Source organism: Mesoplodon bidens (assembly GCF_964165515.1).
Source record: "Mesoplodon bidens genome assembly, chromosome: 15".
Classification (NCBI taxonomy): domain Eukaryota; kingdom Metazoa; phylum Chordata; class Mammalia; order Artiodactyla; family Ziphiidae; genus Mesoplodon; species Mesoplodon bidens.
In genome coordinates this window covers 47784790-47798223 of record NC_138171.1, presented here as the reverse complement: position 1 = coordinate 47798223, position 13434 = coordinate 47784790, and the positions used below count along the sequence as shown (strand labels likewise).

The 13434-nt window shown below is 45.1% G+C and overlaps 1 protein-coding gene across 7 annotated transcripts in view; it reads right to left on the bottom strand.

Moving 5' to 3' along the window:
• Window positions 1-13434, bottom strand: part of ARHGAP17 (Rho GTPase activating protein 17) — an 89317-nt gene that overhangs the window by 45051 nt on the left and 30832 nt on the right. For all 7 annotated transcript variants that reach the window (XR_014017705.1, XR_014017706.1, XM_081257956.1 and 4 more), the window contains exons 2-4: window positions 9487-9526; window positions 5684-5788; window positions 12-85 (exon numbers count right to left, since the gene is read on the bottom strand). Coding sequence is in view for 5 of the 7 variants with exons in the window: in XM_081257956.1 (XP_081114082.1) it covers window positions 12-85; window positions 5684-5788; window positions 9487-9526 (219 nt within the window). In the remaining 2 variants the exon portion in view is untranslated. The remainder of the gene's footprint in view (window positions 1-11; window positions 86-5683; window positions 5789-9486; window positions 9527-13434) is intronic.

Genomic DNA, 13434 nt, shown 5'->3' with positions numbered 1-13434 from the left:
CCAACTCTTACCCCAGGAGAGAGTCTTCTAGCTGAGTTGATGCTTCTTGCATATTCTGAGCGAGAGCTGTCAGAGGGAGTTTTTTCTGGAAGGCAGAAGACAATGCATTTCTTTTTCATTATAATTGACACCCATTCTCAATTACCTACTTCAGATCATCAGTCACTGGTTTCTCCTCCAGGTAAACTGCACAGGTAAGAGATATCCTGTCTGGGTTCAGGTTCTGGTCTCAAAGGTATGAGTTGTGTGACTTAAGCTCTGTGTCAGTTTCCTCATGCCTGGAAATTAGGGATAACAGTGCGAGGGTCCTAGGGCTGTCCGTTGACTAAAGGAGATATTCAAGGTCAAGTACCCCAAGTAAATGTATCACATAACATTTACTGAGTATATGATAAGTACTCAGTAAATGTTAGCTGCTATTATTACTGTTGTCGTTGCTATTACTATAATTACTATAATCAAGAGCGTACTATGACCCAGGCACGGGGGACATAAGACATGCACCGTGCCCTCTGATTATCATGACAAATAAATGCAATGAAGTGCTCAATTTTAAAAACTTTTGCTAGAATACTCATTCTTAAACTGGCTCTTAAATTGGCTGGAATCATAAAGATTTAGCTTTAGTTAAAGATCTGAAAATATCTAGCTAAATATCCAAAAAATTTAAAAAAATTTTTAAGCACCAAGTCACTCATTTTCCTATCAGAGATTTGTTTTTCAGCTGGAAATGACCATAAGGATCATCTGATTAATGTTCTAATTGTACAGTTGGGGAATGTGAAGCCCAGGGGGATTACATGGCCTGGCCAGGCACCCCAGTGACGGTGCAGAGCTAGACCTCGGTGCTAAAAGCCCAAGCCCCGGTTCAGAGTCTGTCCATGACTAGCTAATGGCTTATCTCAGAATACAGGCAGAAGAGGCCTGGAAAGTAGCATGTGGGTTGGTTATAACACCATGATCTGCTAACGAAAAATGCTTTCATTGCTGCGGTACCCCATGTAATTTTGCCTTCCCAGTAGAAAGGGAACTGATGTCAAAGACCTGGGGTCCACCTTGCCGTGGCATTGCTCTGCCTTGACCTCGGGCATGTCACCTGCCTTTCCTGCCTTCAAATGGCTCCATCTGTTACACTTCTAGAATATCTCTGGAAGGCTGTACAAGAAACTGCTACTACTGGTGGTCCTGGAGAGGGGAACTGGGTGCCTGGGGAACAGGGCTGGGAGAGACCTCATGTTACGTTCTTTTGCGTATTATGGATTTTGACCATGTAGACGGACAGCCCATTCAAAATGGTACACAGAAATTTAAAAATAAATAATGAACAAATATATTTACTCACCTCTCCTCCCCCTCAGGTTATGTTCAAATAAATAAATAACAGGCTTCATCTGCCCCACAAGGAGACATTCCCAGCTTCCACATTAATAGACCAGGAAGATATGAGAAAATGGGCAGTGCGCTTTGATCAGCATAGAGGATAATTCATACCTTTTACTGATGCTGCCTTTCTAAGGGAATTTAATATAGGATAAGTGCAGTAATCAAGAGAAATATACTTTGTGCAACTCTGGAGCTCTATGGGAAAAAAAAAATCATAAAGAGAGGAGTTGACTTTGACAAGTATCATTCAAGTGCCCAGTTGTAACTAACCTGTGGTTTCCATGCCCTGACTCCAAAGCATCAACAATCCTGGTTCCCGATGTACAGAAATAAGGACATTCTGCTCATTTAACAATTGAGCTGATTAATGAACATGCTGTCTACCAACATCAAACTCCTCCACAGAGAGGGCTGAGGGCTTCCTAATTTATAAAAGGCATGCCAGCTGCATGAAAAGAAATAATTCCAGGTCTAATATGAACCACGACATAAGCTATGCCACGTCAACAGTTTGGGCTGAGAAGGTCACCTGCCCTGTCTCTCTTCCCTCCAATTCTTGCCTCTTCACAGGCATGGGAGCTTCTGGTGGGGCCTTTGCAAGGCTCCTCCTGTACTTTCTAGAGTGCGAGAGACCGCTGACCTCTCGTGGTCACCTATCATTTATTCCATGGCGACTCTTCTTCCCACGTGCAGAGCGTAGACAACCTCTGAGCCCTGTCTTGGGCACTTTGGTTTGAGGCTGGAAAAGGAAGCCTAAGGCATTAGGTTTTAGAAATGAGGGAGAGGCACCTTTGCCCCTGTTGCCTGGAATAGGCCCATCACCTGCCACTCATTTTCCTCCTTTACAGCTAGGCCACCACCCTCACCAGGAAGCCTCCCTTGACTACCCCTCTCCTCCTCTGGTGCCCATTCTTGGTCCTCCCATAATACCCTGCGCATATTTTGTTTAGTATGTTGTTTTTATAATTATCCATTTGTGGAGGAAGCCTCCCCCACCAGGCTACGAGTACTTTTTAAGGGAGACACTACATCTAATTCATTTTATGGCTCCAGCACTTGGACATAGTAGGTGTTTAATAAATACTTAATTTGTTTGTTTTTAATGAATTTATGTGACACCTGGGCTGTGTTTCAAAGCAGACCAAAGGAACAACAAGACAATCTGTGTGAATGACAATGGCCTACAGCATGAATGGGAGGAAGCGGGAGATACTGAGACTGATAAGGGAAATGTGATCAGATTATGAAGGGCTGAAGTCATCTAAAGAGCTTGGACTTCAGGATATTTTGTACAGCACAGAGAATATGGCCAATATTTTACAATAACTTTAAATGGAGTGTAATCTATAAAAATACTGAATCATGATGTTGTACACCTGAAACTAATATAATATTAGTCCACTATATTTCAATTAAAAAAAACAAACAAAAAAGAGCTTCGATTTTAACCCAGGCAATGGGAACCAGCCATCGTCCCTGCCAGAACATCACTGGTATTATGGGATGCTTCCTTATGTGGAACTATCTCTCCAGGCATCTTGGTCCCCACCCTCCAAATGCCAGTAGTGTCCCCCAGACCTTATGGCAACCAAAAAAGTCTCCACACATTTCCAAATATCCCCAGGAGTGTAATTCTGGTCCCTGTTGAGAACAACTAAGCTTAAGATTTTTTTTTTTTTTTAGGCAGAAGGATGACAGGATCAATTTGTATTTCAGGAAACCATCTCTGGTGATCAGGTTGAAGAAAGGCTGGAAAAAAAGGAAATCAGAGGCAGGAAATGTAGCTCAAGAGGTGACTGCAACAGTCCAGATAATGAGAGGTAATCAGGTCTTGCATTAAGGCGAAGGTGGTAAAGATGGAGCAGAGGTGAGAAATTCAAGAAATAGTCACAAAGAGAATCACAGGACTTGCTAATCAAGCAGCTATGGGAGGTTGAGGGTAAGACAAAAGGGAGGGCTTCCCTGGTGGCTCAGTGGTTAAGAATCTGCCTGCCGATGCAGGGGACATGGGTTTGGGCCCTGGTCTGGGAAGATCCCACATGGTGCGGAGCAACTAAGCCTGTGAGCCACCAACTACTAAGCCTGCACTCTACAGCCCACGAGCCACAACTACTGAGCCTGCGTGCCACAACTACTGAAGCCCGCGCCTACAGCCCGTGCTCCGCAACAACAGAAGCCACCACAATAAGCCCACACACCACAATGAAGAGTTGCCCCCGCTTGCCGCAACTAGAGAGTGCCCGCATGCAGCAACGAAGACCCAACGCAGCCAAAAATAATAAATAAATAAATATATTAAAAAACAAAACAAACACATGCCCTTCACTCATTAAAAAAAAAAAAAAAGATAACCTAGCTTGCATACTAGGGTGGATAGAATCCAAGAGTCAGCACAGAAGGAAGAACCGGTTATACGTGCTAAAGTAGACAACTAGGGGAGGAAGTTTTTTGCTTCGTTGGAAATGGTTTACAAGTGTCTGAATAAACGCATTAGTTAGGCGCTGTGAGAAGAGAGGAGGCGGCCCAAGGAATGTGATGGCGAGAATAAGGAGATGAAGGGCAGAAGCTTAGGAAACAATATGAAAAGGGCAGGCAGAGCAGAAGCCATGGCAAGAGAATGCAGACGAGCAGAGGGGGCAGGACCAGTGGATTGGGCCTGGTTCTGATGGACGGGAACTGCTGCAAGCACTCCTGGAATCGGAGGTGTAGGCAAACTCCTGCTCCTTTGATATACACTGCTGCGGAAACTATGTGTTGTGCAAGAGAGGAGTAACCCTGTTGTCAAGTTGGCCAGAAATGTGTGTAGGAAATATAAAAGGAGGGTGACACAGATCATCTGCACACCAGCTCTTCCTTGTGAGACATCTAGTGGCAAATAAAACAATATGGGATGGGCTTCCCTGGTGGCACAGTGGTTAAGAATCCGCCTGCCAATGCAGAGGACATGGGTTCAAGCCCTGGTCTGGGAAGATCCCACATGCCGCGGAGCAACTAAGCCGGTGTGCCACAACTACTGAGCCCATGCTCTAGAGTCCGTGAGCCACAGCTACTGAGCCCGTGTGCCACAACTACTGAAGCCCACGTGCCTAGAGCCTGTGCTCCGCAACAAGTGAAGCCACTGCAATGAGACGCCCACGCACCGCAACGAAGAGTAGCCCCTGCTTGCCGCAACTAGAGAAAGCCCGCATGCAGCAACGAAGACCCAACGCAGCCAAAAATAAATAAATTAAAAATATATATATATGGGAAATCATAGCTTCCCTGTGTGCCATAGAAACTCCCACCTTAATGTTATATGGGGGTCAGGGAATGCTCGTAAGCTGGGAACTCGTAAAACTAAGGGCGGAACTGCCTGATGAACAAAGCTGCTGTGCTCTGCTGGTGGGACACGGGGACCTGGACGCTCTGAACGTACCCTGGAGTAGACATTTGATTGTTTCCTAGAGCCCATCCTTCCTGAGTCCTCCTAGGACCTATCCTGGTCTCAGTGGAGCCTATGAGCTGGAGGTAGGACCACAGCCCATGCTCTGGGGTGAGCTGTGATTAGCTTAAGCCAACCAGCACTTCCTGTCTCCTCGCCCAACCTCATCCCCACCCCCCGGTAACTGGTTGGGGGTTGTGGGAGGGGTTTGTTCAATAATGGAGAATGTGACTCAACGCAGATCAATGCAATGGGCAGGGATTTCTACCTGCCAACAGTATGGAAAAAAGAAGTCTTCTCACTCCATTAAGAAAAACTACTGGAAGAGACGCTCTCTATTCCTGCTGGACATGCACAAGGAAGTAGGTAGCCCATGGGAGCTGCTGGTAGCCAGCTTGCAACCGTGAGGGATAAGGCAGACACTGAAGAAGGCCAAGGGGAGAGAAGGAGAGAAGGAAAGAAACTGGGGTCCTGGTTACATCACCGAAAGGCTAGTCCAAGCCTTACCTGGAGTCCATCCTGACTACTGGACTTTTCAGTTAGTAAGCCAATAAATTCTACTTTCTCAGTCAATTTAAGAGAGGCTTTCAGCTTTCTGCCATCAGAGGATTCCTAACTGATGTGTCCATTCTCTTATGATGACAAATCTCTAAAAGCACCTGGAGAGAATTCAGTGTGAATATGGCTTTCAGCTCAGGGATGTCTTAAGCACAAAAGAATGCTACGATAAGGCCGGTGTCGTGAACGTGAATGGTGATACAAGGTACAGGTCTGCAGGCAAATCTGTTGATGCTGCTTGGGAAAAATCGACTGATAGAGGGAGAAAAGCCTCTCAGAGACGACGCAGAACCACGGCTCCAAGTCCCACCCAGTACTCACGTGTCTCCTCTCGGCATCGGTGCCGTGCTGCCCCTGGAAGCAGGCCACCAGGCGCTTGTGGGAATGGTGACACATGGAGCGCACTGTGTCCAAGCGCCGCTCGATCTGACGACACAAAGACAGACGAGCCATTGGCAAAGCTCAAGACCAACTCAGCCTCTTCCTCCTGCGGTGTTTGCACGTAGGCAGGAAAAAGCACCCTGCCGTTGAATTTTTCAGCTCTTGGATGGAAATGGAAATGGTTCCCATGCAGCTACACCAGGGTTTCTCACTATTGATAAGTGGGCTGGAGAATTCTGGGTTGTGGGCAGCTGTCCCGTGCATTATCAGTAGGTTTACCATCAGTTCTGGTCTCCACCCACTAGATGCCAGTAGCACCCAACTCCCCTCTTCGTGACAACCAAGACTGCCCCCAGACATTGTCAAATATCCCCCCAGAGGGCAAAATCACCCCTAGTTGAGAACCAATGAGTTTTCAGATCCCTTAAAGGCTGAATCTATGTCCAGGGGTAGGGAACAGTCCTGACTAGAACTTGCTATCAGATAAGTGGTGACAAACTCACACACTGCAGCACCAGCAAAGTCCCAGGTCCAAACAGCAGAACTGCAAATGAACAGCCTAAGCCCAGCCTCAGGCCCAAAGTCAAGTGGGAAAGCCACAGGGACATTCAGCTCTCTCCTGCACATGGCAATGGAGCCTTCCACACACGGTACAACCAACAGAGAATCAAAAAAAATGTTCCACAACTAAAACTCAAGATCGATGTTTTCAAAATTATTCCTTATTGGGCTTGGGGTGGTTTTTTTGTTTGTTTGTTTGTTTGTTTTTAATAATAAACCTCTAAAGCAGAATGGACAGCCAGCAGTAAGAAACACTGACTTAGGGGGCCCACACATCACGATTAGCTTCCCAAAATATTATTGCTGGGATATGGCTGTTTATGGCAAAGAGAGCTGCTTTTTACAGGAAGGAATGCCAAAAATGTGTATTCTGATGACTCATTAAGAATGAGGGCAGGCCCTTAGGGATGCTTTCTATTTTAAAGAAAAATCAACAAGTTCAAAGCAGAATACATTTTTACCCCAAAACATTTTACCCAATGAGATGGTTTTGTGCCTCTTTCTCAAGCAGCCCTTCTTCAGATCCAAGGCCCCATCCTAGGACCCCGATCTGCAGCCACATTTATTTAGGGCCAGATGCCACATTACTTGCCCAAAATCTCATAATGATCCGATTCTAAGACACTGGAAAACTAATACACGTTTTTCATTTGCCACAAAAGCGGGGGTGGGGGGAGAAAAAACCCAAAACTCCATTTCACTTGATTCCAATTTCTACTAGAATGTAAAGTCCAAAGGGATAGGGCCTTGGTCTGTTTTATTCACAGATTTATCCCAAGTGCCTAGATCACTGCCTGGCCCAAATGGAAGGTAATATTTGTTGAAAGAACAAGTATATATATTGTATATACCCTGTACAGGTATTAGAAAAACAACAGTAAGTAAATTGTGGTTCCCACCCTCTTGGGATTCACAGCCTCCTGGGTAAACTCCATACAAACAAGATAAAAAGGCAGCCTCTTGAACTGCTCTACCAGAGATCTGAGAAAAGAGGCAGGAGAAAGAGCAAATTAAGGGAAGTCTCACATCAGAAACAAAATAATCCCTGTGGGGGCTTCCCTGGTGGCGCAGTGGTTGAGAGTCCGCCTGCCGATGCAGGGGACGTGGGTTTGTGCCCCGCTCCGGGAGGATACCACATGCCACGGAGCGGCTGGGCCCGTGGGCCATGGCCGCTGAGCCTGCACAGGAGAGGCCAGAGCGGTGAGGGGCCCACGTACCACCAAAAAAAAAAAAAAAAAAATCTCTGTGTCTTGTGACAGTGGTAATCATACCAACAAATCACTAATATAATATTTAGCCCTCACTACGTGATGGGCCCCACTCCCAGTGCTAACCATGTTTAACCCATGAACCCCTCCTAACAAACCCATGGGGTGATACAGTGATTACCCTCCTTTTAGAGAAGTGGAAACTGAGGCAGAGGGAGGTTAAGTGAATTCCTGAGGCCACTGAGCTAGTCAGGGGCAGACCTGGGATGGGAATCCAGGTGGCTGGTCACCAGACCCAGCACTCAGCACTTTGAACCATTACATGCCTTCTTTATGGTTAAAAAAAAAAAAAACAGAAATCAGAGCAGGAAAACAATTGCCACAGATGTGGAGTATCTGTGTTATAAAATAAGGAGTTCCTATATCCTGTGACAAACCATAATGGAAAAGAATATGAAAAAGAATGTATATATGTGTATAACTGAATCACTTTGCTGTACAGCAGAAATTAACACAGCATTGTAAATCAACTATACTTCAATAAAACAAATTTTTTAAAAAAGGGGGGGTTCCTAGAAACTAGCAAACTCCTCAGGCCCCAGTGGACGTTTGGGCAAAGGGATAAGCACAGACAGTCACTGTCTGAGTCCCGTGCGATCTCTGCCATCCTCCACCTGCCTGCAAGGCCTCTGGCCTCCTTGCGGGGCTTAAAGGATGAAATGGAGTGACGTATATTACTGATGTGGGATGTAGGAGGGAGAATGCTGACAGGAAAACCTAGTGTAACCGTACCAAAAAATATTTCTAAAATTCTGAAAATGGATTTGAAATATCTGATAAAAACCAGTGAGGAAATACTGTTAAGAATCTGATTCTTAAACTATAATATTGTACATCAACTATGCCTTAATAAAAAAATTTTTTAAAGATTATGATTCTTTAATAAATCTTTTCTTGAAAAAACCCTTCTAATCCTTGATAAAAACTTCTAGTCCTCAAAAGTAGAAAAAAAAAAGTGCTCTTAAAATCTTCTACCTACAGAAGACTGCCATAATTTAGAAGGCTGTTTTGGCATGGTGGGGCAGAAATAGCTTTTTAAAAAATTATGCAGCTCCTTCTCTGCATGGGAAGAGACAGAAAGCCAACTGGGAGCAGATCTCTGGTCTCCAGGGACTCGCTCAAGTGCACCAGAGGCAGGTGATGGAAATGAGAGGCGAGGAGACAGGTGCAGAAGGGGTCCTGTCCTTCACAAAGTATTCGGTGTGGGTGGGGACGGAGTGGGGTTGGCTAAAGTGATGTGTATAAAGGGTCCAGGCCCTCCTGGGAGAAACTCCCAGCCCCAAAGTTAGGGAAACCTGTTGAGAAATGGCATGGAGTGGCCCTGGCTAAGGTCCCCAGCAGGAAACGCCCCTCCCTACGGAAAGGAAAGTCTGGCCCATTGGTGTGAGGCCACCCTAGGGCCCCCGGGGGATTCTGAGATCTGGTCACTGTCACTGAGACTCTGAGTCCTTCAGGACCCAACTTAGGTCGGTTTTAAGGAAGAAGCATAAAAGGGAGCAAAAACCCCGAAGTCTAGGTTGGAACCAGTGGGGCCACTGCCGCAGCTGGCAGAGCCTGTCCCATCAAGGTCGCCAGCACAGCAGCCTGCCCAGGACGCATGACCAGGCCACGGCGCCAGTGGACCGGCCGGGCCAGCCAGGCTCCTCCCCCGTGCTCACCCCAACACCTGGCACTTGAATGCAAGACTAGCTCCATCTGAACTTCATAACATGACACCAAAGTTTCAGATCCCCTTTTGATAACTGCACAACTCAACTGCTTTTCTATCCTGCTCAAAACCATGCTAATCACGCTAATTCTGTTTCAGGCAAAAACCAAAAAAAAGCAAAGAACCATAAGCTTCAGTTCTTCCTATGGGTTTTTGTTGCTGTTGTTGTTTAAACAGAGCACTTTTAAAAGTCTTTCTTTTGTTACCTGTAACAGATCTTCACTGAGGACTTCTGTTTTCTCGGCTCTGTGGGAAAAATGAAAAGTTCAAAATTAGACATTCAGAAATAAAAAGCAACTCATGAAATCGAGTAGTGATTGTCCTGGAGTTTAAAACAAAACAGGCAGAAATGAATGATCACAAGGGGACAAACTTTACCAATTTTTATATCAGAGGGCAACTTAAGAAAAAACCAAAGAAAAAAAACACAGTAGCACAGTGGTTAAGAATCCACCTGCCAGTGCAGGAGACACAGGTTCGAGCCCTGGTCTGGGAAGATCCCACATGCCACGGAGCAACTAAGCCTGTGCGCCACAACTACTGAGCCTGCGCTCTAGAGCCTGCAAGCCACAACTACTGAGCCTGTGCGCTGCAACTACTGAAGCCTGCGTTCCCTAGAGCCCATGCTGCGTAACAAGAGAAGCCCGCACACCACAGTGAAGAGTAGCCCCCGCTCTCCGCAACTAGAGAAAGCTGCATGCAGCAACAAAGACCCAACGCAGCCAAAAATAAATAAATAAATAAATTTATTTTTTAAAAAAATGAAAGTTTGCAGAGAATAGCACCCCAAAACAAGAACAAATGATTGAGACCAGTGGTTCTCAAACTTGGGCATGCACAGACCCACCAGGGGTTTGGGGGAGGATGTGCTGTCTTAAAATGCCATTTTCCTGGTCTCACCTCAAGAGTTTTTAATTCCGTAGGTCTGGAGTGAGACCTTGCATTTTTTTTTGAATTTTATTTTATTTTTTTATATAGCAGGTGATTAGTCATCAATTTTATACACATCAACGTATACATGTCAATCCCAATCTCCCAATTCATCACACCACCACCCCCACCTCCTGCTGCTTTCCCCCTTGGTGTCCATACGTTTGTTCTCTACATCTGCGACTCTATTTCTGCCCTGCAAACCAGTTGATCTGTACCATTCTTCTAGGTTCCACATATATGCGTTAATATATATTTGTTTTTCTCTTTCTGACTTCATTCTGTATGACAGTCTCTAGATCCATCCATGTCTCTACAAATGACACAATTTCATTCCTTTTTATGGCTGAGTAATATTCCATTGTATATATGTGCCACATCTTCTTTATCCATTCGTCTGTCGATGGGCATTTAGGTTGCTTCCATGACATGGCTATTGTAAATAGTGCTGCAATGAACATTGGGGTGCATGTGTCTTTTTGAATTATAGTTTTCTCTGGGTATATGCCCAGTAGTGGGATTGCTGGGTCATATGGTAGTTTTATTTTTAGTTTTTTAAGGAACCTCCATACTGTTCTCCATAGTGGCTGTATCAATTTACATTCCCACCAACAGTGCAAGAGGGTTCCCTTTTCTCCACACCCTCTCCAGCATTTGTCGTTTGTAGATTTTCTGATGATGCCATTCTAACTGGTGTGAGGTGATACCTCATTGCAGTTTTGATTTGCATTTCTCTAATAATTAGTGATGTTGAGCAGCTTTTCATGTGCTTCTTGGCCATCTGTATGTCTTCTTTGAAGAAATGTCTGTTTAGGTCTTCTGCCCATTTTTGGATTGGGTGGTTTGTTTTTTTAATATTGAGCTGCATGAGCTGTTTATATATTTTGGAGATCAATCCTTTGTCCGTTGATTTGTTTGCAAATATTTTCTCCCATTCTGAGGGCTGTCTTTTCATTTTGTTTATGGTTTCCTTTGCTGTGCAAAAGCTTTTAAGTTTCATTAGGTCCCATTTGTTTATTTTTGTTTTTATTTCCATTACTCTAGGAGGTGGATCAAAAAAGATCTTGCTTTGATTTATGTCAAAGAGTGTTCTTCCTACGTTTTCCTCTAAGAGTTTTATAGCGACCAGTCTTACATTTAGGTCTCTAATCCATTTTCAGTTTATTTTTGTGTATGGTGTTAGGGAGTGTTCTAATTTCATTCTTTTACATGCAGGTGCCCAGTTTTCCCAACACCACTTATTGAAGAGTCTGTCTTTTCCCATTGTATATCCTTGCCTCTTTTGTCATAGACTAGTTGACCATAGGTGCGTGAGACCCTGCATTTTTAACAAGCCCCTCCCTTCCCAGAATTCCATGGCAGGAGGCCTGTAGACCACACTTTGAGAAAAGACTGCTCTAGAGAAAATTAAACTTCAGTTCTTCAAATGACCATTTCTGAGTTTCACAGCAAACAAGTCTGTCACAAATCCAGAAACGTTATGCAATGAGTAACAACAATTGAGTCTTCCTTCCTTCAGCTATCTCATCTTTATTTTCAAAAGAAACAAAGTGGGGCTTCCCTGGTGGCGCAGTGGTTGAGAGTCCGCCTGCCGATGCAGGGGACACGGGTTCGTGCCCCAGTCCGGGAAGATCCCACATGCCGCGGAGCGTCTGGGCCTGTGAGCCATGGCCGCTGAGCCTGCGCGTCCGGAGCCTGTGCTCCACAACGGGAGAGGCCACAACAGTGAGAGGCCCGCGTATCGCAAAAAAAAAAAAAAAAAAGTATTTTCACAACTTTCCCTTATCTATGCTTCAGAACTCCTGTGGACTTCAAGGACCTTTCCAGAAGACCCATGTGGCAGCCAACAATCAGCAGAGCATTCTGAGCTGCTGGAGCCTCAGTTGCCAGATCACAATCATTTTTTACAAAGACTTTTTCTCCACAGTCCAAAAAGGCAGCATTGTTGCCATACAATGTTATACCCAGAATCACTACAAAGTGACATTTTGGATTTCTGGTTCAAATAGTGATTTAAACCAAGTCATTTAACATTCCCTACCAAATTCCCATTGAAACGAACCAGGAAATTTTTAAAGGAAAAAGAAAAAAACTGTTTCAGTTCTGATCATTGAAGGAGGGGGGAAGGAAGAGCATCAGTGAACCAGAAAATTTGAAGAGTTTTTATCAGATACACTGTGCAATGGAAGGCTGCATGATCTTGCCCATGAACCAACACAAGAGAAGGAAAAGCCATTTGGCCAAAAAAATGGTGGGATCCCCTAGAATGACCTCAAAACACTGCTAGGCTCAGAGCAGCACTAGACGCAACAAGTATGGTGGCCCACACCCCCAACCCACACTTGGGTGATGGCACGTCAAGTAAAACCCAGGCGTTGGCACAGAGAATTCCAATACTGGTCGTCACAGCAGTGCCCCAGTTAACTTGGAGATGCCTACAGGAGTGGCTCACTCATTGGTTTCTGCAGGAAACTGGAACTCTGACCTGACTCAAATACCTCCCAGGTCCAGAGGAGCACAGCCTGGAGATGAGGTCGAGGTCCCAGCTTCCAGAAGAGGCCAACTCTCAACTCTATGAACAAGTTCTGCAAGCAGCAAGCCAATATATGCTATCCCAGCCCTCGCTTGGCACACGTGGTGCCAGGCACCGCTGAAGCACCAAACACAGGTAGTCACGCCAGTTAGGGAAGTGGAGCAGCACCCCAGCTGACTATGAGCTCAAGCAAGCAGCCTCAGAAAGAAGTCTGACAGTTGGCCTAGCAGGGACAGACCTGGCATGAGACCGCCATAGCTTCACCATTACTCCCTCTCAATCAACAGCCTTGCCCCTCCTCAAGCAAAGTACCACCACTGGACTATGTAACTTTCACCTTGTCTTCACTGGCCAGAACCCAAAGATCTGAATAGGGCCCTGGGCACCTCTGACAGCACTCTGAAATCTCCTTCTGTAGGTATAAGTATACACAGAGAAAAGTACCAAGGCCTATTAAAATATTCACAAGTTCAAAAGAATAGATTCAGAGCAAATATATCCTCTTTTGAAACAAAATTTTTAAAATACAAGAGGAAAACTTAGTTTCAAAATCCCAATGTGGTACAGGTGGCCAGTGGGCACAGGAAAAGATGCTAAACATTGCTAACTATTAGAGAAATGCAAATCAAAACTACAGTGAGGTACCATCACACTGGTCAGAATGGCTATCATTAAAAAGTCTACAAATAAC